This window comes from Neoarius graeffei, chromosome 20 (assembly GCF_027579695.1).
Source record: "Neoarius graeffei isolate fNeoGra1 chromosome 20, fNeoGra1.pri, whole genome shotgun sequence".
In the NCBI taxonomy this organism is placed as follows: Eukaryota; Metazoa; Chordata; class Actinopteri; order Siluriformes; family Ariidae; genus Neoarius; species Neoarius graeffei.
Window position 1 is genome coordinate 54849814 of NC_083588.1, and position 25949 is coordinate 54875762.

General features: G+C 43.6%; 1 protein-coding gene across 8 annotated transcripts in view; it reads left to right on the top strand.

The window, feature by feature from the left end:
* arhgap23a (Rho GTPase activating protein 23a) overlaps positions 1–25949 on the top strand; it is a 174560-nt gene that overhangs the window by 126955 nt on the left and 21656 nt on the right. For 5 of the 8 annotated variants that reach the window (XM_060902026.1, XM_060902027.1, XM_060902023.1 and 2 more), the window contains 11 exons: positions 4996–5154; positions 5611–5719; positions 7916–7955; positions 12856–12993; positions 13220–13528; positions 13732–13793; positions 16911–17023; positions 17128–17246; positions 17341–17493; positions 20035–20113; positions 24353–24426. In XM_060902026.1, coding sequence (XP_060758009.1) covers positions 4996–5154; positions 5611–5719; positions 7916–7955; positions 12856–12993; positions 13220–13528; positions 13732–13793; positions 16911–17023; positions 17128–17246; positions 17341–17493; positions 20035–20113; positions 24353–24426 — 1355 coding nt within the window. Of the gene's footprint in view, positions 1–4995; positions 5155–5607; positions 5720–7915; positions 7956–12855; positions 12994–13219; positions 13529–13731; positions 13794–16910; positions 17024–17127; positions 17247–17340; positions 17494–20034; positions 20114–24352; positions 24427–25949 lie in introns of all 8 variants that reach the window. The other 3 variants (XM_060902025.1, XM_060902029.1, XM_060902028.1) reach the window with 2 other exon arrangements.

Here is a 25949-nt window from a genome sequence, read left to right on the forward strand (position 1 = left end):
ACATTAGGTGGAAATTGAAACACCGTGTTAACATTGAGCTATTTTTGATGCACTGGTAACACACAATCGCGAAAAAGGCGTGAACTAATTGGAAAGCGATTTCTCGAACTTCATTTATCAATCGCTTCACTTGGGCGTATGCTGTTATAAGAAAACAAGCTCATCAACCAGGTTCTTTTAATTTAATAAGACAAAATAACCCACACTTTCCATCCTGACAACTTTAATGTCAGAAAACTGAAAGGAACCGATTTACTCTTGACTGTTCTGAGCTCTGACATCGGAGACTCCTTCTATAAATGGTACATATACGTCTGTTGACAAAATTATACACATTATTAGCTCATCCGGCTGACAGGTGATGAGTTTATGCCGTCATGTGTTGTCCGTCGTCCGTCTGGCATCATCTACATTTCACGAAAATCGCTTCTTCTCTCTCAATTCTTCACAGATTTTTATTCTTTTTGACAGGAAGGTAGGTCTGCCTGTGGTGCATATAGCTTCTACTCAAATTTGCATAATTGCAAATAATAATGAAGATATGGAATAATTAATCAATCCCTAATGAGCAGTTTCCACTCTTCTTCTCCCTCAGTTCTTCACCGATTTTGATTCTCTCTGGCATGAAGGTAGGGGTACGTAGGGTGCATATAACTTCTACCCAGAGTTGCTTCATTACAATTATTAATGAAGTTATGGACTAATTAAGCCTTAATGAGCAGTTCAACAAAAATCGCTTCTTCTCAGTCAATTCCTCACCATTTTGGATTCTTTCTGGCAAATAGGTCGGTATTCCTAGGGTGTATATAGCTTCTATATATAGCTTGAAGCATTTATTGCGCAAGATGGCCCACTTTAGATCGTTCCTTCTGGACTAGACGGGGCCGGAGTGAGCTATACTGTCATTCACAGTCTCGTTTAATTTATTTCTACACAGCGTTCCCTATACAAGTTGCCCTATAAGTTAGTATGAAAACACTAGCGTATGAGAACGAGTGCGTTAATATAAACCGACAGAAATTAAGCAGCCCCTTCTGACCAATCAGAGTTGAGACTTGAGCAGCACTGGGGTGTAAAGAAAGATGTTTACTGGCTACTTCAAGAACCGGAGGTGTGAGTACAGGGAAACTTATTGAAATCATTGCCTATGGAAATTGCATGTATGGTATAGTGGTATGGTATAGGATGGGAAAAAAAAACAGGTTGGAGTTTTTCTTTTAATTCTGGTTGTGTTTTGCATTACTGCACAGCAGTAAAAATAGAAGCTTAAGCAGTCTGTGATGTCGATACCGTGAATACACAGTGTTCATGGAAAGGGATGGAAAGGGTATGTTCTGTATGTTAATGGTGCTGCTTTTTCGTGTGTGAGCTCGGCCTGCAGTAATAAGCGCCTTTGTTAAACCCACAGTGCAGCTATTTCTGCCAGTGGCTGGAAAACAGGCCCAGTCCAGATTCTGCATCCCAGATTGGGAATGTTTCCGCCCCTGCGCTCTCTCTCTCTCTCCATGAGAGAGAGTTTGTGTGTGTGTGTGTGTGTGTGTGTGTGTGTGTGTGTGTGTGTGTGTGTGTGTGTGTGAGAGAGAGAGAGAGTGATTGGGAATGTTTGCATGCTCTCTGTCTCTCTCTGGTTTCTCATCCACCTCCAGAACTGAGTATGAGAGAACGGTTAACTCTTATGCTGGCATGGAAGAACAAGAGCGGGAACAGAAATGTAGAATGAAAAAAAAGGGATACGATTACAGATTGACGAGAACAGCGAGATGAAGTTGTTTAAGATGAGTTGACGTACACCTGCTGACGATGACAAGAAGGGACGTGAGGAAAACAGCTGTATGGGGCATCAGAAAGCTGACAGAGTTGGAAATTATGAAAAAAAGAACGAGGGCAAAAGAAGGTGGGTGAAAGGGATTAAAAATGATTCAGAATGTCGTAACGCTGGATGATTAGCGAATATAGATTTATATATCAGGAGATAAAGCGAGTAAAAAAATAAAAGGTTAAAATAAAATCTCAGATCAAATGTGATTCATGAGGAAATACCATCCTTTCTTGGCTTTTTCAAACAGTGCGCTCCATTCTGCTGCCATCTGGAGGTGTGAGTTGGTATTGCAGTTTGTCAGTTTGGGACTGATTTCCAGTTGGGGCAGCTTCACAGTCAGGCCAGGTCTGGTGCTGAGAAGAATTAACACAGAGAGCTTGTTTCAGGGCGGCACGGTGGTGTAGCGCTGTCGCCTCACAGCAAGAAGGTCCGGGTTCAAGCCCCGTGGCCGGCGAGGGCCTTTCTGTGCGGCGTTTGCATGTTCTCCCCGTGTCCGCGTGAGTTTCCTCCGGGTGCTCCGGTTTCCCCCACAGTCCAAAGACATGCAGGTTAGGTTAACTGGTGACTCTAAATTGACCGTAGGTGTGAATGTGAGTGTGAATGGTTGTCTGTGTCTATGTGTCAGCCCTGTGATGACCTGGCGACTTGTCCAGGGTGTACCCCGCCTTTCGCCCGTAGTCAGCTGGGATAGGCTCCAGCTTGCCTGCGACCCTGTAGAACAGGATAAAGCAGCTAGAGATAATGAGATGAAATGAGCTTGTTTCGGTTGCTGCGGACATCACAGGGAACTGAAAGCAGAAGCGTTTCGTGAAGGTCTAAGAGGGCATTGTCACTTACTACAAAAAACGTTTATGTTGTTGTTGGTGAATTGGTGAAGTAGTGTTATGGAGCAGTGATTTAATAATTGAGTGTAGGATTACTTTAAATGAGGATTTAAATAAAGATTGGTGGACAATTTGGATCAAATTGTCAAAACAGCACAAAGAGCGTGTCTTCTGTGAATTTTCACCACTTCTGTGACAAATTGAACAGCCTTATAGTGTAGTTTGCGGTTTGAACCAATTACATTTGAAGATGATGCCGTATGTGAAAACCTTTATCCAAAGATTCTTTGCGTGAATCAAGCTTGGCTAGAGTTATGACGGCTGTTATAGTATATTTTGACACATTTGTAATATAAATCACTAAAAATATGACGCTTATTATGAAATCCCAGTATTTACTAGCAGTAATATAGCCATATTTAGTAATGTTGTGTTAAAGTGCCATTCCACCATTGGATGTATTTTTTTGGCATAAAATACAATATATTTTATGACAACATGACTAGACAGAGAAATCTTTTAGCTTCAAAATGATATATCAAACATAATTTTTTGACAACGACAAGTATATTAATTTTGCGACCAAAGTCACCTACCCTTTTAATTTCCGCGCGGTAGTGAAACGTGATGTCATCGGCAGGTTCCTCTTCTTGTGTACCACGTCACGTGTGACGTGGCACAGATTATCAGCAATGGCGGATAGAACGCGATTGTCAGCTTCGGAAAAGAAGCGAAGGAAAATAGCAAGTGATGCCCAAAGGAGACGGTCGATGGTGAATATCGGCACAGCAATCGACAAGTGGAAATCGCGTTTTATCCGCCATTGCTGATAATCTGTGCCACGTCACACGTGACGTGGTACACAAGAAGGGGAACCTGCCGATGACATCACGTTTCACTACCGCGCGGAAATTAAAAGGGTAGGTGACTTTGGTCGCAAAATTAATATACTTGTTGTTGTCAAAAAATTATGTTTGATATATCATTTTGAAGCTAAAAGATTTCTCTGTCTAGTCATGGTTGTCATAAAATATATTGTATTTTATGCCAAAGAATACATCCAATCGTGGAATGCCACTTTAATAAAGTAATATGCAGTAAACATAATTAACAGTTATTCCACGAAATCGAGTCGTACATGAGCTGATAGCTGAAGAGGCGCGTAGCACCAAGTCAGCTATAAGCCATGTACGACGAGATTGAGTGGAATAACTGTTTTATTCTATCCACATTCACTGGATTTTGAGAAACGGAGCATTTTTATTGTTATTTTTTGTAAATTCGATAAATAAAAACTTTATACAAAACGTCTGACAAAATCATTTCCGCTTAGAATGCAAACAAACCGGCGAAATGACAGGAGCGATTTGTGAAAAATGCGATGTAATAATAATTCTTGAAAAAAAAAAGATACATTCTTATCTTTGTATTTTGGGGGGGTTTGTTTTCAAGTCGAGTTTTTATTTCGTCCTCGGTTGGTTCAGCAACACGCGCCGCCGTTTTGTTTTTCTCTGCACACGGTATATGAGCTGATATCCTAGTCGTAGAGTAGCCAATCAGAGCGCACGATTGCTCATATCCAGTGAATGTGGATAGAATAATTAGGTCTGTTGAGGTATATTTATGTACAGTTTATGGATTTTAATAACAGTAAAGCTCCATACCGTAGATGTTTCCATTCTATGCCACTTGAGCAGTTTTATGGGCATTAAAGTGTAGTGAATTTAAAATGGAACGCTGTGGACTCCTTCCTATAACTGCTGTCAAGTAAAGTACTGGTGAGAAACTTGCACAAACGCACATTCACGTTCATAGGTTCATACAAGAACTGAAACTTTGTTGCTAGTACAAGCACGGCTCACACATCTCATTTCCACATTGAGGATGTTTCTCATGGAGGACAAAGAGCCAGGTACGATCAGGGTTGATTTATTTCATCTTTTTTTCCTCCTCTCTCTCTCTCTCTCTCTCTCGTAATGACAGATGAGTGCCCAAAATGTTTGATTTCTGCCTCTGGTTTGAACAGGTTGTCTCTTTTCTTCTCTGAACCTACTTTCTTTTCACTTACACGAGATCGCGTTTGTCCGTCGGCTTGTTTCAGTTTTACAAAATGACGCGTTTGTTCGTACTCTGTTCCTGTGGACGAGAGAAAAATATGTGCTGTATGTTTAATGAGGTAACCTTGCTTTTCCTTTAACCTGTGCCCTCTCGTTTCTTTCGACTCATCCCTGCTTTATCCTGTTGTCTAATGATTCCCTTCTATTCCTCTCCTCTTTCCCTCTGTATCCTTCCCTTCACTTTCCCTTCCTTTTCCCGTCCTCTTTTCCTTTCTTTCTTTTGCTCCTCTTACAGATGAGCCAACCAGCCCGAGCGCAGATCTGCGGGCGTGTCACGTCCCCGCCTCGTCCGTCGTGTCCAGCGGCGGCCTTAAATCCGCCCCTCCTGCGGGGACGAGCCCCGCCTCCCCAACCTTCACCTTCCCCCTCAGCCGCCTCTCCTCCCACGACTGCAGTGAGTCTCGCAGAGAGAAAGAGAAAGACAGAAAGAGAGAGAGAGAGATGCATGCTCAGACACACACCACTGAAATGCACACATGAACACATTTGATATTTTTACGACAGATCTCTCTGCTTTATTTCTTGCATTCACGTCGAAACTCGTGCATGTGTTAGAAAATGAGTCCGAGGTTATAGACTGCGCCTGCATGCTCTCCTGCATGTGCACACGATCAAGCCACAACCGGACCGAAATCAAAACCGACCGGACCGAAACCCAGAAGCTCTGGAACAATATCCCTCTATCCATCCTGCATCCCTCCTACAGATCCCTTGCTCATCCCACTTGCTATTCTCTCATCTCCTCCTCGCTGTCTTTTCCTGTCCCTTAACACTTTCCGTCTCACGCCATCCCATTTTCTCATCACTCAGTACAAATCAGCTTGTTTTTTCTTCTCGTCTTTTGGAGCAGGCAACATCAAGTCCAGTCGCCGCTCGTCTTATCTGTTGGCCATCACCGAACGCTCCAAGTCATGTGACGAGGGACTCCACACTCTCAGAGACGACGGGCGGACCTTCTCGTGAGTCTTTCGGGATGGATTAACACTCAAATCCGAATTACTCTATTATTCAGTGTAAATATTACAGCTGCTGATCAGATTTGTTTCCTATACAGTGCTGAGCGTAAATGAGTCCATCCCCTTTGAAAAGTAACATTTTAAATAGTATCTCAATGAACAATAGAACATCTGTTAAACTAATAACGTGAAAGTAAGGTTAATAATATAACTTGGATTACACATTTTTCAGTTTTACTCAAATTAGGGTGGTGCAAAAATGAGTACACACCACAACAAAAACTACTACATCTAGTACTTTGTATGGCCTCCATGATTTTTAACGGCAGCACCAAGTCTTCTAGGCATGGAATGAACAAGTTGGTGACATTTTGCAACATCAATCTTTTTCTATTCTTCAACAACGACCTCTTTTAGTGACTGGATGCTGGATGGAGAGTGATGCTCAACTTGTTTCTTCAGAATTCCCCATAGGTGTTCGATTGGGTTCAGACCAGGAGACATACTCGGCCACTGAATCACTTTCACCCTGTTCTTCTTCAGAAATCCAACAGTGGCCTTAGATGTGTGTTTAGTCATGTTGGAAAAGTGCACGACGACCAAGGGCACAGAGTGATGGTAGCATCTCTTTCAGTATAGAGCAATACATCTGTGAATTCATGATGCCATCAATGAAATGCAGCTCCCCGACACCAGCAGCACTCATGCAGCCCCACATAAGGACACTGCCACCACCATGTTTCACTGTAGGCACCATGCATTTTTCTTTGTATTCCTCACCTTTGCGACGCCATACAGTTTTGAAGCCATCAGTTCCAAAAACGTTTATCTTGGTCTCATCACTCCAGAGTATAGAGTCCCAGTAGTCTTCATCTTTGTCAGCATGGGCCCTGGCAAACTCTAGGTGGGCTTTTTTGTGCCTGGGCTTTAGGAGAGGCTTCTTTCGTGGACGGCGTCCATGCATGCCATTCCTCTGCAGTGTACGCCGTATTGTGTCATGGGAAATAGTCACCCCAGTTTGGCTTTCTACTTCTTTAGATAACTGCAGTGAACTTGCATGCCGATTTTCTTCAACCCTTCTCATCAGAAGACGCTCCTGTCGAGGTGCTAACTTCCGTGGACGACCTGGACGTCTCTGTGAGATGGTTGCAGTTCCAGCTTTCTTAAACTTTTGTACCACTTTCGCTACAGTATTCTGACTGATAAGTAAAGCTTTGCTGATCTTCTTGTAGCCTTCACCTTTGTGGTGGAAAGAAATTATTTTCTTTGAGGAATTCTGAAGAGACAAGTTGAGCATCACTCTCCATCCAGCATCCAGTCACTAAAAGAGGTCATTGTTGAAGAATGGAAAAAGATTGATGTTGCAAAATGTTGCCAACTTGTTCATTCCATGCCTAGAAGACTTGGTGCTGCCATTAAAAATCATGGAGGCCATACAAAGTACTAGATGTAGTAGTTTTTGTTGTGGGGTGTACTCATTTTTGCACCACCCTAATTTGAGTAGAACTGAAAAATGTGTAATCTAAGTTTATATTAATAACCTTACTTTCACGTTATAAGTTAAACAGATGTTATATTAAACTTTGTCTTGTCAACATTTTGGAAATTGTTTGTGTTCGTTGAGATATTGTTTAAAATGTTACTTTTCAAAGGGGGTGTACTCATTTACGCTGAGCACTATATATAGGTATACAGTACTGTGCAAAAGTCTTCGGCCCTCTATTTTTTTTCTTCCATACAAACTTGGTTCTAGATTTCTATTTTATGACGTCTACATTATCGAGTCGGTACAAAAACATTTTAGTGTCCAAACATTCGTTTTCCAGCACAAAATTAAATGTTACAGAAAAAAAATGTTTGTATCTGAGCAGCATATTACATAAGCGAGCGCTTTTCAGATTAAAAAAGAAAACAATGAAGGCTACTGGGTTTTGGTGCAAAATGAAAAAGCGAGTGTGACAGTCAAAGTGTCCAGAAGAACTGGGGCTGGTTCTGCAAGCTGCTCAGTAAAAGCTATACAATAACAGCCTTCAGACTCGTTAATAGGATGGCATGTAATTAGAAAAAAAAGAAAGCGCATCACTGAATTCTAGGGATCTCTGTACCTGTAAGCTATACTGATGTGCTACAGTTATTTATGCTGCAAGAAGAACTGTCTGTACGCCTAATGACTCATATTGTTTATTTCGTTCCTGTCAGGAGGTTGCCAAAGAGAGTTAAAAGCTTCTTCGGTGATGGGGTAAGTGCAGCTCGATGAAGTAGTGTACAATTAAAAATAACAGCCAGTATTTTTTTAAAGCATAAAAGTGCTTGGGGGTCCTCCTGATCTTCCTGCAAACTGTTTGTAACTTCAGGAACAAAATGAGCTGAATATAATCTGTATTATTCTATCCACATTCACTGGATATGAGCAATCGTGCGCTCTGATTGGCTACTCTACTACTAGGCTATCAGCTCATATACAGTACCGTGAGTAGAGAAAAACAAAATGGCGGAGCGTGTTGCTGAACCAACCGAGGATGAAATAAAAACTCGACTCAAATAGCGCAACAAAATATGGAATGAAAGTATTTGATGGTAAAAACGTATCTTTTTTATTTTTCAAGAATTATTATTATTAGATCATTTTTCAGGGGCGGCACGGTGGTGTAGTGGTTAGCGCTGTCGCCTCACAGCAAGAAGGTTCTGGGTTCGAGCACCGTGGCCAGCGAGGGCCTTTCTGTGCGGAGTTTGCATGTTCTCCCCGTGTCCGCGTGGGTTTCCTCCGGGTGCTCCGGTTTCCCCTACAGTCCAAAGACATGCAGGTTAGGTTAACTGGTGACTCTAAATTGACCGTAGGTGTGAATGTGAGTGTGAATGGTTGTCTGTGTCTATGTGTCAGCCCTGTGATGACCTGGCGACTTGTCCAGGGTGTACCCCGCCTTTCGCCCGTAGTCAGCTGGGATAGGCTCCAGCTTGCCTGCGACCCTGTAGAACAGGATAAAGCGGCTAGAGATAATGAGATGAGATGAGAGATCTTTCAGCATTAAAATGTATTGAAATTTTTTTAGACTGGTTCAAAAGCTCAAATAAGTTTGAAAATTACAGAACTGAAATGTCCAAGGAAGAATTAAATAAATGTCGAAAGTTGTTCTATACCTTGACAGCACAACAGCAAGATGGCACTTTCTACAAAAAAAACAGCAAAGTCAGTTCGTGCAGCCATCGATAAGTTTTTAAGAAGTCTGACTAAGCGGAAATTATTTCGTCGGATGTTTTGTATAAAGTTTTTAATTATCAAATTTGCAAAAAATAAAATGCCCCATTTCTCAAAATCCAGTGAATGTGGATAGAATAAAACAGTTATTCCACTCAATCTCATTGTACACGGCTTATAGCCAACTCGGTGCTACACGCCTCGTCGGCTATCAGCTCATGTACGACTCGATTTCATACGGTAGAAGTATTGTTAAATATAACCATGACTTAGAAAATAATCCCCATTTGAGAGTTTGATGAATGTAGGGGAGAGCAGGGAGACTTGGGACAAGTTTTCAGCTTTTGTAGATTGTGTGAAATTCTTTGCAGGTCGCGTCACATTCATATTGCATTCGAGAGTCTTTACTATACCCTCTTACCACAACATTAGTTTTTCAGCTTGTCATAGTTACTGGCCTTCAGGCTTCACTTTTTCTGTCATCAGCTTTTGCAGGGAGACATGGGACAAAAACAAAATACCTAGCTTAATCCTACATGTTTAATTTTTATTTATTATCAAAACCTGTACCATGGGCGGCACGGTGGTGTAGTGGTTAGCGCTGTCGCCTCACAGCAAGAAGGTCCGGGTTCGAGCCCCGTGGCCGGTGAGGGCCTTTCTGTGTGGAGTTTGCATGTTCTCCCCGTGTCCGCGTGGGTTTCCTCCGGGTGCTCCGGTTTCCCCCACAGTCCAAAGACATGCAGGTTAGGTTAACTGGTGACTCTAAATTGACCGTAGGTGTGAATGTGAGTGTGAATGGTTGTCTGTGTCTATGTGTCAGCCCTGTGATGACCTGGTGACTTGTCCAGGGTGTACCCCGCCTTTCGCCCGTAGTCAGCTGGGATAGGCTCCAGCTTGCCTGCGACCCTGTAGAACAGGATAAAGCGGCTACAGATAATGAGATGAGATGAGATGAGAACCTGTACCATATGAACTGTACGAACACACAATACCGGTACAGTAATAGAAAAATGTCAGTTTACCCAAAACCTGACTTGACTAAACAGTTCCATTCTCAAGAAGGAATGGAATAAGATTAATCCTCATGCAGGGACACGCCCACAAAACATTTTTATACTATTTTATATTTGTAAACCATAAGAAAAACCTGTAACATGATGAACTGTCCCAACTCTCCCCATCTGGACATTTTGAAAAAAAAAAAATCCTGGAATGGTTTTTCCCCAGAATATAAGTTTAATAAATAATGCTATATAAGGTAACTTTGTACCGCGAGTTGGCCTAGTGGTTAGCGTGTCCACCTCTCGATCGGGAGATCGCAAGTTCTACTCACGGTCGGGTCATGCCAAAGGCCATCATAAAAATGGTAAAAATGGTACCTACTGCCATCTGGCAGGGCACACTGCAATACAGATGCGAGTGGAGAGTCAAACTCTCGCGGTTACCAGAGGACTAGCCCCCCACTGTAACCCTAGCTATGTAATAGGCGAGAGGCCGAGGGCTACGGAAATGGAGATTGGCGCCGCCCTATGCGCCACATGGCGTGGGAAGGACCAGGTAACTTTAGGCTACATACTTTAATTCCTAACAAATCCCCAACTCACCGGCGTATATTACACTATAGGATGGAGGTGGAGGCGAAGTAGAAAATACAAGTTTTGGTTGAGAAAAATATTGAACAGCACAAGCCTTACTACAGTGTCCGGCTTCATGGCTCCAAAGGAAGTCGGTTACTCTAACACTACGTTCAGACTGCAACCTGAAACGACCCATATCCGATTTGTTGTGAAATCCGATTTTTTTGTTAGGCCGTTCACATTACCAATTATATGAGACTTGTATGCGATCTCCAATATGAACGGAAAACGACCCAAAAGTGTCCCGCATGCGCAAATTGACACGTAATAAGCACATCTACGTAATACGTAAACAAAAAAAAAGCGCACTCTTCAAGTTTCCACCAAAGAGGCGGGATTAGTCAACGCAGAATAGTGACGTTTGTCTCTTGTTGATGATGTGTAGGTCGCATGAATGCGACCTGTCCGGTCAGACTGCAGTCGCATGTGAAAATAACGGATATGCATCGGAATTAGGACCACGTATCCAAGCGGCCTGGGTCGCATGTGAAAAAAATCGGATCTGTGTCGTTCAGATTGTCGATAACAAATCGGATACAGGTCGCATATGGGCAAAAAAAATCGGATATGGGTCGTTGCAGGGTGCAGTCTGAACGTAGTCTAATGGTGATGATACACGGGGCAACTTTTTGGGCAATGTTGCCGAGCAATGTTGCTGGCAAAGGGCAACTAGGTGAGACACAGGGCAACTTTTCAGGGCAACTAACAATGGGCAACAACAGTTAGCAACGGCAGTTTACAGTTAGCTAAAAAAAATCGAAGTCTTAATTTTTGCTGTGACCATTTAATCAAGCTGTCTGTTGTTTTTTAGAGCTTTGGGCCCAATCCCAATTCTAATTTCTACCCCTACCCCTTCCCCTCCGCCTTCCCCTTGGCCCTTCCCCTTGAAACTGAGCTACAAGGGATAGGGCTTGAAATTCAACCCTTACGTATTGGGATAGCCCTTCAACGATCGCATACGTCATCGCGTACCTCCGTCAGCGTTTACGTTAGCAAAACGCAACCAAATGCGTCATTGGCTGCGACCAGCCGCTACAGTCAGAGCCAGAAATCTCTGCTGGCAGGGTGTGATTTGTTAACTAACACCACTGAATGGGATATCTTTGGCGCTTCGTGCACCACATCCGACAGAATGAGGTGTCAGAACACTCATGTAAACAATAAAAGCGAGAATAACAGAACAAAACGTACGCAGTAAAGCAACCGAAAACAATACTCACTCCCAAAGCTTTTTAGCAGCAGCTTGGATTTCAGAAATCGCTGCTCATTCTCAGCTCGAAAGCGAATCAAGCGGCGTGTTTCCTCTGGATAACAACTTAAAACACGTAAATAATGGAGAAAATACATTTATGACAATCTTTCGCCGCGGGAGCCGCCATCTTTATGAAATCCGCATGAAATCTCGCTGAAATCCGCATGGCATTGTGGGAAATCACTCAAACCCCTTCGTTCGGAGTCTGCTCCAGGAAAATCTCCGTTTGGAGGGGTACAGAAGCCCTCCCCCTTCCCCTACCCCTCCGCGTTAACTGGGATTGGGATACCCCTACCCCTTCATGTGAACGCGCAAAATGGAGGGGAAGGGCCAAGGGGTTGGTCCAAGGGGTGAAATGGGATTCGGCCTTGGTGAGGTAAATTCCTCCATATAGAATATTAAAATAACAACTTACCGGCATAAAAACAGATGAGTCTCTCCATCTCTTCACTCCACTGACACTGAGCAGCCGCCATATTTGTTTGAAATTTCTGATCGGAACCTCACCGGAGATCACATGACTCGATACTCGCGTTCTGATTGGCTTATCTCAAAAAGTTGCCAGAGATTATCAAAACCATTCAGAAAGAAACAGTGTTGCCCAATCTCAATAGAAAAGAGTCAAAACGCAATTGCCCAACAACATTGCTCGGCAACATTGCCCAAAAAGTTGCCCCGTGTATCATCACCATAAGGGGCAACATCTAACTTTTGATGTCATCTAAAACCTGATTGTTTGGAATTAATTTATGGGAATACAAACTGTCCCAAGTCTTCCCTGTTACAACTATCCCCGCTCTCCCCTACAAGTTCTACTTTTAGTTTAAAAAAAAAAAAAGTCTGGCAAAGCAGTTAAACTAAACTGAAGAGAAAGTCAGCTTGAGCTTTATACATTGTCAAGGAAGGAAATAATATGAACCAACTAAATTGCTGCATTTTAAACCACAGTCACGTTGTTTTCTGTTTCATTTGGAGATATGTGCCATTAGAGAAGATGAATGCGCTGTGATTCTGGATCTTGTTTTATTTAAAAGGTGTGTGTGTGTGTGTGTAGTCTCTGGACAGCTTGACGGCGGCTGATGAGGCTCGCTCTAAGCGGCACTCTGCCTCAGAGCTGGGCACCATCAGCTACAGTGACGTGAGGAAAGAAGGATGGCTGCACTACAAACAGATCCATACTGAGAAGGGCAAGGTGAGACAGGAAGCAGGGCTCCATCTTCCTTGAAGCATTTCTGTGATAATGTCCAAAATGTCTCAATATATTCACTGTTTTATGTCCGAGACAAATATTAGCAGGATTATTCTGGCTTAGCCCATAGTTTACTTTTCATATTCAACTCTCGGTTTCCTTTTCCACTCATCTCTCTGTCTTACTGTATTTTTATTTTTTTCCGCCAATCTTTCTGTTCACGTTTCAGAAGGTGGGCAGTGCCATTCGCCCCTGGAGACGGGTCTACTCAGTGCTGCGTTTCAGTGCACTCTACCTGTACAAAGACAAGCGGGAGGCACTGCTGAAGGGTGTCGCCCTGGGAGGCGGATCCGAAGACGAGCAACCGATCAGCATCCGCGGCTGCCTGGTGGACATCGCGTACAGTGAGACGAAGCGTAAGAACGCGCTGCGACTGACCACGCAGGACTTCTGCGAGTACCTGTTGCAGGCTGAAGACCGAGATGACATGCTGGAGTGGATCAGAGTGATCCAGGAAAACAGCAAGACTGACAGCGAGGTGAGGGACACACACACACACAGCAAAAAAAAAAAAGTCGTACTTTTTCACTATCTGTGTGTCATACTTGTTATTTTCTTTTTAGGTCTTTAAAATTCGCTGAGATTTTAATTGGTATGGATTACGAGTTTTTGTTTTGATGATGTATGAAGGTGATAGATTGCCCGTGTGTGTGCATGTGTGGGTGTGTGTGGGTGTTGTAGGAGTTGGGATTCTCTCGACAAGCTCTCATCAGTAAGAAACTGAATGACTACAGGAAGCAGAGGTAAGTATCGATAACATGCTGGTTTTGATAAAAGTTCGAAGTGATATATTTCGAACAATCATCATTACGTTGCTTCTGTTAAACATGGTTCCTGCGTTAAGTTAAAGTATTTTATGACATCATTTCAAACACACACACCGGCCACTTTAACAGGGGAACTTGTTGATTCTAAGGTGGTGTTTACATTAGACCGTATCCGTCTCGTTTTCGTCGCGGATGCACTGTCCGTTCACATTAAAACGCCGGGAAACGACTCCACAGGCGGAACAACTTGAATCCGCCAGGGCCCACGTATTCAATCCATTACGTATCTGATCCGGTGCTGTGTAAACATTGAGGAACGAGGATACGCTGTGCTGAGCTCTAGCTGACGTCGTCATTGGACAACGTCACTGTGACATCCACCTTCCTGATTCGCTGGCGTTGGTCATGCCACGTTGGTCATGTGACGCGACTGCTGAAAAACGGCGCAGACTTTCACTTCCTGCTATTTGTCCCGAATCACTGCTCGTGCGCTTCACTCGCACGTTCTGTGAGCTGCGCAGGGCCGGAGTGCGCACCCTCCAGAGGGCACTCGCTGTTCAGGGCGGAGTGATTTGGAGCGCAGGATGCCTGCGAAGCCGAGCGCATCCGTGTATTGGCATTGCTGTGTGCACGCAAATCGTGTATTGGCATTGCTGTGTGCACGCGAATCGTTTTAAAAACGTTAATCTGATGATCCGCTGATACGGTCTAATGTAAACCCCACCTAAGATCCCTGTTCTTGGCTGCAGGAGTGGAACCCAATGTGGTCTTCTGCTGCTGCATGCTGAGATGCTTTTCTGCTCACCACGGTTGTCAAGAGTTGCTATGAGTTACTATATCCTTCCTGGCAAAAAAGCTCGACCCAATCTGTCCATTTTCCTCTAATTTCCCTTATCAACAAGGTTTCCACCCACAGAACTATCATTGCTCACTCGATGTTTTTTTGTTTTTTGCACCATTCTGTCCGTGTAAACTCTCGAGACTGTTGTGTGTGGAAAACCCCAGGAGATTCTGAAATACTCAAACCAGTCCATCTGGCTTAAACCAACACCCATACCACAGTCACAGAAAGTCACATTTTGAGATCACAGTTTTTCCCATTCTGATGTTTGAATGTTAGTGAACATTAACTGAAGCTCTTGATTTGTATCCGCATGATTTGATGCACTGTGCTGCTGTCAGGGGATTGGCTGATTAGAGCAGTGATTCCCAACCACTGTGCCGCGGCACATTAGTGTGCCATGAGAGATCATCAGGTGTACCATGGGAAATTATCCAATTTCACTTAATTGTTCCGAAAATTATTATTTATTTACTGCAAATAATTTGTCTTCGTTCGTCTATGCCAGTGACGTATCGTGACCGGCAGAACAATTAAATACTCTTCCACTAGATGGCAGCAGGTAGCTAATTAACCTGTGTATCTACCTGTTGCCATTCAAACAATAGAATTAGTAATGCTTCAGGTGTGACAGCGGTGATCGCGATGGATAAATATCTCATCTCATCTCATTATCTCTAGCCGCTTTATCCTTCTACAGGGTCGCAGGCAAGCTGGAGCCTATCCCAGCTGACTACGGGCGAAAGGCGGGGTACACCCTGGACAAGTCGCCAGGCCATCACAGGGCTGACACATAGACACAGACAACCATTCACACTCACATTCACACCTACGGTCAATTTAAAGTCACCAGTTAACCTAACCTGCATGTCTTTGGACTGTGGGGGAAACCGGAGCACCCGGAGGAAACCCACGCGGACACGGGGAGAACATGCAAACTCCACACAGAAAGGCCCTCGCCGGCCCCGGGGCTCGAACCCAGGACCTTCTTGCTGTGAGGCGACAGCGCTAACCACTACACCACCGTGCCGCCATGGATAAATATTTGAAAAGAAAAAGTACACAATCCAAACTGGGTCCTGGAGAAAATTCTGACTCAGATGAAGGCCCTAGTATGAGTAGAGGTCAGAAGAAAGCAAAAAAAGTGATTTTCCACAACCTACAGTATCTATGCGAGCTGGGCTTTTCAAGCATGACTGCTATAAAAACTAAAAAAGGAGAGTGACTCATACCCCTTTTCCACCAAATCAGTTCCAGGGCTGGTTCGGGGCCAGTGCTGGTGCTGGTTCACAACTCGTTCAACTTGCGAGCCAGCTGAGAACCAGTTTGCTTTTCCATAGCTCGCGGTGCTAAGCGGAGCCACGTCATTACGTCGCTGTATACGTCATTACGTCGCTGTATACGTCAGTTACGTCGCTGTATGCGTCAGTTACGGCGCTACGTTTACATAAACCTTGGCACGAATATCAAAGCAAAAACAACACGGAAGAAGCAGCAGCGGCAACAACAACAATAATAATAATGGATGACTTCGCGTTTGTACAGCTGCTGCTTCTCGTCGCTTAAAAATGGCGATCTTTCGCGGTCTTGTTATTGTTGTTGGTCTTAACAACTCCACCCCCCCCGCTGACGTAAGCGGTTCTTTCCTCTGGCCCAGCAGAGAGTTGGTGCTAGCCTGGAACCGGTTTTTCTGGCCCCAGAGCCAGTTCTTTGTCAGTGGAAACAGAAAACCCGGTTCCAAACTAAGCACTGGCCCCGAACCAGCCCTGGAACTGCTTTGGTGGAAAAGGGGCATCAGAGCTGCTGAGGAAGATCTTCGTGTGTGTCTTTCTTCAATTCCTGCGAGTATATCAGCTTTGTGTTCAACTAAACAGGCCCAGGTTTCACACTGAGTAAGTAAATTGTGAGTAAATTGAGACAAGATGATCATTATATTTCATTATATATACTTTTTGTGACATTTTTGTTTGATGGTGTGCCGTGGGATTTTTCGAATGTAAAATATGTGCCGTGGCTCAAGAAAGGTTGGGAAACACTGGATTAGAGAACCGCATCAAACAGCAGGTGGATGTGTGTTCCTAATAAAGTGGCCAGATTTATGGTGTCATTTTGTGATCGTCGAATACAATGTGTTATCATTTAATATTGTGCACTGTTTATGTTTGAACACTGATGTCATGTGTCAGACAGACAGGTCTTAAAGAAAAGATTTGTTTTTTTTATCGTTGTTGTCTTTCTGTGCCTCCGTTTAGTCCGACAGGTAATAAGCCTGACTCGTCTCCCCGAGTTCCACGCATGACCTTCTTGCTCACCAAGGCCGACAACAGCAGTGCGCCCCCACGCTCCCCCAAACACGAAGCCAAAGGTCCGCCTCTTTTGCACACACTCAGCCTCGGCCTCAACATCACGTCTTCCATCTGTTCTCTTTATACATTTTCAGTCATAATCATTTTTCCTTCCCACTCTCAGAGGAGAGCAGTCCCCCCAAATCTCCCTGGGGTATCAACTTTATGAAGAAAGCGAAGAAGGCGGATCCGAAAGCGTTTGGAGTCCGGCTGGAGGATTGCCAACCCGCCTCTAATAACAAGGTTGGAATGTGAATGTTGGTGTGAATCGGTCCTTTAAAGAATAATTATGAGGACTATCCTGGCTTACGAGCAGTGTGTGTGTGTGTGTGTGTAGTTTGTTCCCCTGATAGTGGAGATCTGCTGTGGCTTGGTAGAGGAGATGGGTCTGGAGTACACGGGAATCTACAGGGTGCCAGGTAACAACGCTGTAGTGTCCAGCCTGCAGGAACAACTCAACAAGGGCGGTGACATTAACACTACAGAGGAGGTGAGACACACACACACACACACACACAATTTTAAAAATGTCATTGTAAAATAATTATGAGCACATTAAAGGGCTGATGACACGAACGTGACTCTCTGCAATTTCTTAAATAAACTATACAACATGGCAAACATGTTAGATTTCTGTTATAATTACGTGAAAAGAAGCTGTTGTTACGCAAATATCCAACTTTTAATTGCACAGCGCAAGAAAACTGGGTCCGTGGCTCGCGGCCATGTTGTGACGTCAGCGGGAGAACACGCTGCGGTTCACTGGCTGTTCTACTCAATGGAAATGGCGCATGAAAACGCCGGTGAACTCTCTAGTGCTAGCTCTTCCTCTTCTGGGAGTCTAGAATTGTGTTGATCTCTTCCGAATAGAATCTATGATAGCTTACCCTCTTTACCCTTTGCCTCTCGTTGCTAGGCGGCAGTTACACGAAAGCCGCAAGCTTTCACAAGCAAATACATGACTGATATCACGCCGACTTTATGATTACATTTATGATTATCATGTAGAATCTATAGCTCTACGTACCTTTATCTTATGTCGTTTCACAACACATGTTCTGACAGGAGGACTGTCTTTGGACCCGGCATAGCTACTAGTAGACCCCCTCCGGAATACTGGCAGTGTTGCCAGATTGGGAGGTTTCCCGCCCAGTTGAGCGGTTTCAAGTGCATTTTGGTGGGTTTTGAACATATTTTGGGCTGGAAAACGTCAGCAGTATCTGGCAACAGATACTGCTGACGTTTTCCAGCCCAAAATATGTTCAAAACCCACCAAAATGCACTTGAAACCGCTCAACTGGGCAGGAAACCTCCCAATCTGGGAACACTGTGTAGGCACTGCTGATGGTAGTAACACACGTTTGTGATGAACTGAACACCCAAGAGATTCTTTTAAGCTGGGAAGGGTGTCAAAACAATCCAAATCGAAGTGTTCAGAGCACAGGACGGATGTTGGTGAGGGCTCCCACTTGTCACGAGTGCGCCTGACTTGCTTCACCCACTTCGCATGCAGCTCGGGATCTCTGGGAAACTTGAATAAACTTACCCCATCCTTGTAGGTTTTGGAGCAAAAGCCGGCAACACAACGCGAAGGCATAATAACTATACTGTATATATAATAATGTATAATAATGTCTAATAAAAATACTAATAATGATAAACTGAACACTTGCCGCATCAACAACAAATTGGTAAGTTAGGAGGAAGGTTCTTTTGCTGACGTCATATAGCTCCTCCTCCTCTTTCGTCTCCTGGGTGCTGCAGCCCCGTCAAATTTGCCCAAATAGCCGCGGTTTTTATCATAACTTGTAAAATAGGCGCCTTCGTGAATTAATATATGGATCATCAGGAATTACTTTTTATGTTATAAAACATCGCCAAAGATGTCAAAAACGTGTCATCAGCACTTTAAATAGAAATCATCTGCATCTGCATTATTGAACCAGCAAAGAAATATTTATTTATTTATTTATTATTTCTGCAGCGTGCAGTGTTTTCTAGATACCTCTAGAAATAACTGATTGTTATGTTATTATAACACATTGCTGGGACACACTGTCGAAAAGAAATGAATTATTTGCATTAAATGGTGCATAAATACAGTATATAAAGTGGTGCCTGAAAGTTTATGAACCCTTTTTAGATTTCTGCCTAAATATTATTCTTGGCCATTGATTTATTGAGAAAAGTGATTCAGTATGACATATCAGTGAGTAGCAAAGTATTTTAACTAATTATTGCAGTTTATTTATGTACGTATATACACTCACCGGCCACTTTAATAGGAACTTGTTCTTGGCTGCAGGAGTGGACCCCAGTGTGGTGTTCTGCTGTTGCATGCCGAGATGCTTTTCTGCTCAGCACAGTTGTAAAGAGTTGCTATGAATTACTATATCCTTCCTGGCAAAAAAAAGCTCGAACCAATCTGGCCATTTTCCTCTGACCTCTCTTATCAACAAGGCGTTTGTTTCCACCCACAGAACTGTCGCTCACTCAACTCGGTGGTTTTTGTTTTTTGGCACCATTCTGTCTGTGTAAACTCTCGAGACTGTTGTGTGTGAAAACCGCAGGAGATCATCAGGTTCTGAAAGACTCAAACCAGTCCATCTGGCTCAAACCAACACCCATGCCATAGTAAAAGAAAGTCACACTTTGAGATCACAGTTTTTCCCATTCTGACGTTTGAAGTGAACATGAATTAACCGAAGCTCTTGATTAGCATCTGCATGATTTGACGCACTGTGCTGCTGTGAAGGGATCGGCTGATTAGAGAACTGCATCAAACAACAGGTGGATGGGTGTATGTCAGTATTTAGTTGTATGATTATTTCTTTTTGGCATAAATCTAAATGTCAGTTCTGCAATCTTATTGTACCGTATATGCACGTCTATACTTGATCCATGCAAACTGATAAGTCTATTACTGAGCGCTGGCTGCATTTATCTGAGATCAGCATCAGTGAGGAAATGAAGACATGATAATAATTTAGGATTATTTATCTTGTGTGTCTTGTATTTCTGTCTGATCCAGCGGTGGCAGGACCTGAACGTGGTGAGCAGCCTGCTCAAATCTTTCTTCCGCAAGCTCCCAGAGCCCCTCTTTACTGATGGTGAGACTTTTGTAATAACATCCAGACTAAACTCACAACATTACAAGTCTCATTGCTGAAATCTCATCATTCTGACATGACTGTTGACTAGGGATGTACCGAATCCTGATTTTTAAGGTTCTGCCGAACACCGAATTCACTGCTTAAGGCCTCTGCATGCTCTTGCGACAAGGCTTTCGCAGATAGCTTTTCGCAGACAGTTGTAATTTACTGTTGAGCGGGGAGTAATAGGCGTGCGTGATGTTATTCACCGGCACAACGCAAGGGGGCGTGAAGTCGCTAGGAGTAGTTGGTGGGTGTGGTTAGTGGAGTGTTTATCCTCCGGTTACTTATAATGACTAGAACTTTTTTTTTTTTTATAATGACTAGAACTGGAGTCATATAGATGTACGTACTTCCTCACTTCCTCAATCAACCGCTCTTCATGCTGCTCCATCTTCGCTCGTGTTTTTAAAAATGCCGGTCGTGAAAACAAAACAAACCGGGAAACTAGGGAAGCAGAAGTGCGTGTACGGCGGATGTAGAGTGGACCAATCAGAGCCCTCTTGTCTGCGGCGCTGTCTGCGAGGCTTCTGCGGTGGTCACAATTTTTGGGAGGTGCGCGCAGAGCGTCTGCGAAGGTGGGGGGGTTACGCAGACACTGTCTGCGACACCGTCTGCGAGGACTGGGTTGTCAGCATAAATTGGCCTTTAAGATTCGGCCGAATCCGAAACCGAATACCGAATCCTACTCCGAACATTAGCTAGTACATTATAATGCAGTGAAAAACATTGCACATTTCCTTTTCTTAATAGTAAGATAGAGATACTTTATCCAGAAGGAATATTTTATTTTATTTTAAACTGTAAAAACATAGGCAATAGCTTCTGCCACTATTTTGTATTTGAATAGTCACACTTAGGCCCACTTTACACGGGGACGGTCTGAAACAAAAACGCAAAAGTCCGTTTTCGTTCTCACTTTTTCCCGCGTCTACACGACCGTTTTCAAGGAGGAAATCTGCGTCTATACGGTGACACATAAATGTGTGGAATTCAATTGGATGTGCATGCCAGGCGGCTAGGTGGTGCTGTGAAAGACCTCCGCTATGTCTGCACGCATGCGCAACGTCTTCCGTCTTGTCTGATCTGCACATCTGCGCCGCGAAAACTTTGACTACTCTGGCTATGGTAAATAAGAAAGTAAGTTAAAAAGTAAGAGCATGCTATACCCGCCTCTGTTCATTAACGGTATATGTGCAGATTCGGTATAGATGTTCGAAGGACTCCTGGACGTTTATTAAAGCTGCCAGAGCAGCTTGAAGGTCCGTCGGATCGATGTAATCAGACATGCTCTTACTTTTTTACTTACTTTCTTACTTCCCGGGCTGGCATGTACAGTATATGACATATGTATGACGTAAACGCGTACCCGACGTGAGCAGATCCGAGCAGAGTTTCGCGTATTGGGTAGTTTAGACGGATATGCAACGGGGGCTGTTTTTAACTTATCCACTCTGGAAGGCGTTTTCAATTTTTTCCATTTTTCAGCCTTGGAAACGCCGTCCCCGTGTAGACGAAAGGCACTTCCGATAAAATATTTAGTCGTTTTTACCCGACAGCGTCCTCGTGTAAACGGGCCCTTAGAGAACACCACTGAAATTTTCAGCTTAAAGTCATTCAGTGTACAGGCTTTAGTATACTGTCCATTATAAAGAACAAAGAAAAAGAGCAAAAAGTGACATTATTGCTAAAAGAATAAGGCCTGTCAGTAACAGTGAGCCATTGCTAAAGTGCTCTTTGTTGAACAAAAAAAAAGTAAAAAAAAAAAAGAATCTCTGCAGATAGAATGCAGCAAAGCATAGCACATTTACATTTTAACTCTTGCATACATGTAAGCCTATTTAATTTTCAAACAAAAAGGTGATATTTAATGCTGAATCTGTTTTCCTCAGAAAAAAAAAAAAACTTACTGGGGATCTTGATCATGTTTAATGCTTACACTCACAGAACAGATGGTCATGAGCTTTGGGTAATGACCGAAAGAACAAGATCGCGGATACAAGCGGCCGAAATGAGTTTCCTTCGCAGGGTGGCTGGGCGCTCCCTTAGAGATAGGGTGAGAAGCACAGTCACTCGGGAGGAGCTCGGAGTAGAGCCGCTGCTCCTCCACATCGAGAGGAATCAGCTGAGGTGGCTCGGGCATCTTTTTCGGATGCCTCCTGGACGCCTTCCTGGGGAGGTGTTCCAGGCATGTCCCCCCGGGAAGAGGCCCCGGGGAAGACCCAGGACACGCTGGAGGGACTATGTCTCTCGGCTGGCCTGGGAACGCCTCGGTGTTCTTCCCGAGGAGCTGGCCGAGGTGTCTGGGGAAAGGGAAGTTTGGGCTTCCATGCTTAGTCTGCTGCCTCCGCGACCCGGTCCCGGATAAGCAGAAGAAGACGAGACGAGACGAGACTCACGGAACATAAATTATAGGCTATTTCACTTCAATTTCAAGCGCTTACAACTGTAGGCTTAATTAGAAACATTAAACAAAGTGTAGCACAAAAAACTCGAACATGTCTCTACGTAGGCTATTTTATTAACAACCTAGTTCTATAGCTAGCGTTGGTAATGGTGGTCTGAGTACCACTTTTTATCTGTGACTGTGCGGTTGCGGTACCTGAAGCCTCACTGACGTTAGATTCGGCCGTGCACAACTCGTCCTCCGTCGGATGCTTTGAGCGAAGATGTTTTAACAGCGGAGATGTTTTGTACTGTTTAGCATCTTTCCCACCACGAGACAACTCTGTACTGCAAAGTGTGCATGTTGCGCGACTTGAATCTCCCTCTTTCACTTGAAAGTACTGCCACACAACACTCTTTCGGCTCACTGCTTCCATTTTCGATTTCGACTGCAAGCACAATGGAGGCTATCTTCTAAACATTGACGACGTAATCGCATGCACGTGCACCGCACGTAGGATTCGGTTCGGTCGGCGCTCTAGGGTTCAGCCGAAACCAAACCCTTTTAAAAAGGCCAAGATTCGGCCGAATCCGAAACCAAATCTTGGATTCGGTGCAACCCTACTGTTCACATTTGCAGTCCTTTTTTAGCAGCACATATGAAAGTGGTTCATGTCTGATTTGAAAAGTTTACACAGATCTGAAACAATACTGTATGTATATACGTATCACACTGAGGCAAATTTAAAAAAATTACTGTTATATTGTATTTCTTAGTGTTATATCTGTGAAGAGTTGATAAAGCTTATGTTTAACAGTTACTCCACGAAATCGAGTCGTACATGAGCTGAAAGCTGACGAGGCACGTAGCGCCGAGATAAGCCATGTACGACGAGATTGAATGGAATAATTGTTTTATTCTATCCACATTCACAGGATTTTGAGAAACAGAGCATTTTTATTTTTTGTAAATTTGATGAATAAAAACTTTATACAAAACATCCGGCAAAATCATTTTCGTTTAGAATGTAAACAAACCGGCGAAGGGCGGCACGGTGGTGTAGTGGTTAGCGCTGTCGCCTCACAGCAAGAAGGTCTGGGTTCGAGCCCCGTGGCCGGTGAGGGCCTTTCTGTGCAGAGTTTGCATGTTCTCCCCGTGTCCGCGTGGGTTTCCTCCGGGTGCTCCGGTTTCCCCCACAGTCCAAAGACATGCAGGTTAGGTTAACTGGTGACTCTAAATTGAGCGTAGGTGTGAATGTGAGTGTGAATGGTTGTCTGTGTCTATGTGTCAGCCCTGTGATGACCTGGCGACTTGTCCAGGGTGTACCCCGCCTTTTGCCCGCAGTCAGCTGGGATAGGCTCCAGCTTGCCTGTGACCCTGTAGAACAGGATAAAGCGGCTAGAGATAATGAGATGAGATGAGACAAACCGGCGAAATGACAGGAGCAATTTGTGAAAAATGCTCTAATAATAATAATTCTTGAAAAAAAAAGATACGTTCTTACCATCAAATACTTTCATTCCATATTTTGTTGCCTTTTTTTATATATTTTTTTGGTTTTGGTTTCGAGTAGAGTTTTTATTTCATCCTCGGTTGGTTCAGCAAAACGCTCCGCCATTTTGTTTTTCTCTACTCACGGTATATGAGCTGATATCCTCGTATTACAGTAGCCAATCAGAGCGCACGATTGCTCATATCCAGTGAATGTGGCTAGAATAAAAAGAGTTATAGAAAGATTTTAAAAGTTATTAGTGTTGAAATAGCTCATCATTAGGTAGTTGGTGTCTAAATGTTTTCTCTTTCTCTGATAGACAAGTACAATGACTTCATCGATGCCAATCGTATGGAGAATCCAAGTGACAGGATGAAGACCTTGAAAAAACTGGTACGAAACTGGTGTATTCACTTATACACACCAACAGCCCTTCAGTTGTTCCAATTAGATCTATTTTGCTTATCAGTTTGTCTTTTCCGTGATCATTTCTCTTCCTGTCTTACTGCTTCATCTTTTTTTCCCATCCCTGCTGTAAAGTGTGTATATATACACAGTGGTGCTTGAAGGTTTGTGAACCCTTTAGAATTTTCTATATTTCTGCATAAATATGACCAAAAACAACATCAGATTTTCACACAAGTCCTGAAAGTAGATAAAGAGAACCCAGTTAAACAAATGAGACACAAATATTATACTTGGTCATTTATTTATTGAGGAAAATGATCCAATATTACATATCTGTGAGTGGCAAAAGTATGTGAGCCTTTGCTTTCAGTATCTGGTGTGACCCCCTTGTGCAGCAATAACTGCAACTAAACATTTCTGGTAACTGTTGATCAGTCCTGCACACCGGCTTGGAGGAATTTTAGCCCATTCCTCCGTACAGAACAGCTTCAACTCTGGGATGTTGGTGGGTTTCCTCACATGAACTGCTCGCTTCAGGTCCTTCCATAAAATTTTGATTGGATTAAGGTCAGGACTTTGACTTGGCCATTCCAAAACATTAACTTTATTCTTCTTTAACCATTCTTTGGTAGAACGACTTGTGTGCTTAAGGTCGTTGTCTTGCTGCATGACCCACCTTCTCTTGAGATTCAGTTCATGGACAGATGTCTTGACATTTTCCTTTAGAATTCACTGGTATAATTCAGAATTCATTGTTCCATCAATGATGGCCAGCCATCCTGGCCTAGATGCAGCAAAACAGGCCCAAACCATGATACTACCACCACCATGTTTCTCAGATGGGATAAGGTTCTTATGCTGGAATGCAGTGTTTTCCTTTCTCCAAACATAACGCTTCTCATTTAAACCAAAAAGTTCTATTTTGGTCTCATCTGCCCACAAAACATTTTTCCAATAGCCTTCTGGCTTGTTCACATGATCTTTAGCAAACTGCAGACGAGCAGCAATGTTCTTTTTGGAGAGCAGTGGCTTTCTCCTTGCAACCCTGCCATGCACGCCATTGTTGTTCAGTGTTCTCCTGATGGTGGACTCATGAACATTAACATTAGCCAATGTGAGAGAGGCCTTCAGTTGCTTAGAAGTTACCCTGGGGTCCTTTGTGACCTCGCCAACTATTACACGCCTTGCTCTTGGAGTGATCTTTGTTGGTCGACCACTCCTGGGGAGGGTAACAATGGTCTTGAATTTCCTCCATTTGTACACAATCTGTCTGACTGTGGATTGGTGGAGTCCAAACTCTTTAGAGATGGTTTTGTAACCTTTTCCAGCCTGATGACCATCAACAACGCTTTTTCTGAGGTCCTCAGAAATCTCCTTTGTTTGTGCCATGATACACTTCCACAAACATGTGCTGTGAAGATCAGACTTTGATAGATCCCTGTTCTTTCAATAAAACAGGGTGCCCACTCACACCTGATTGTCATCCCATTGATTGAAAACACCTGACT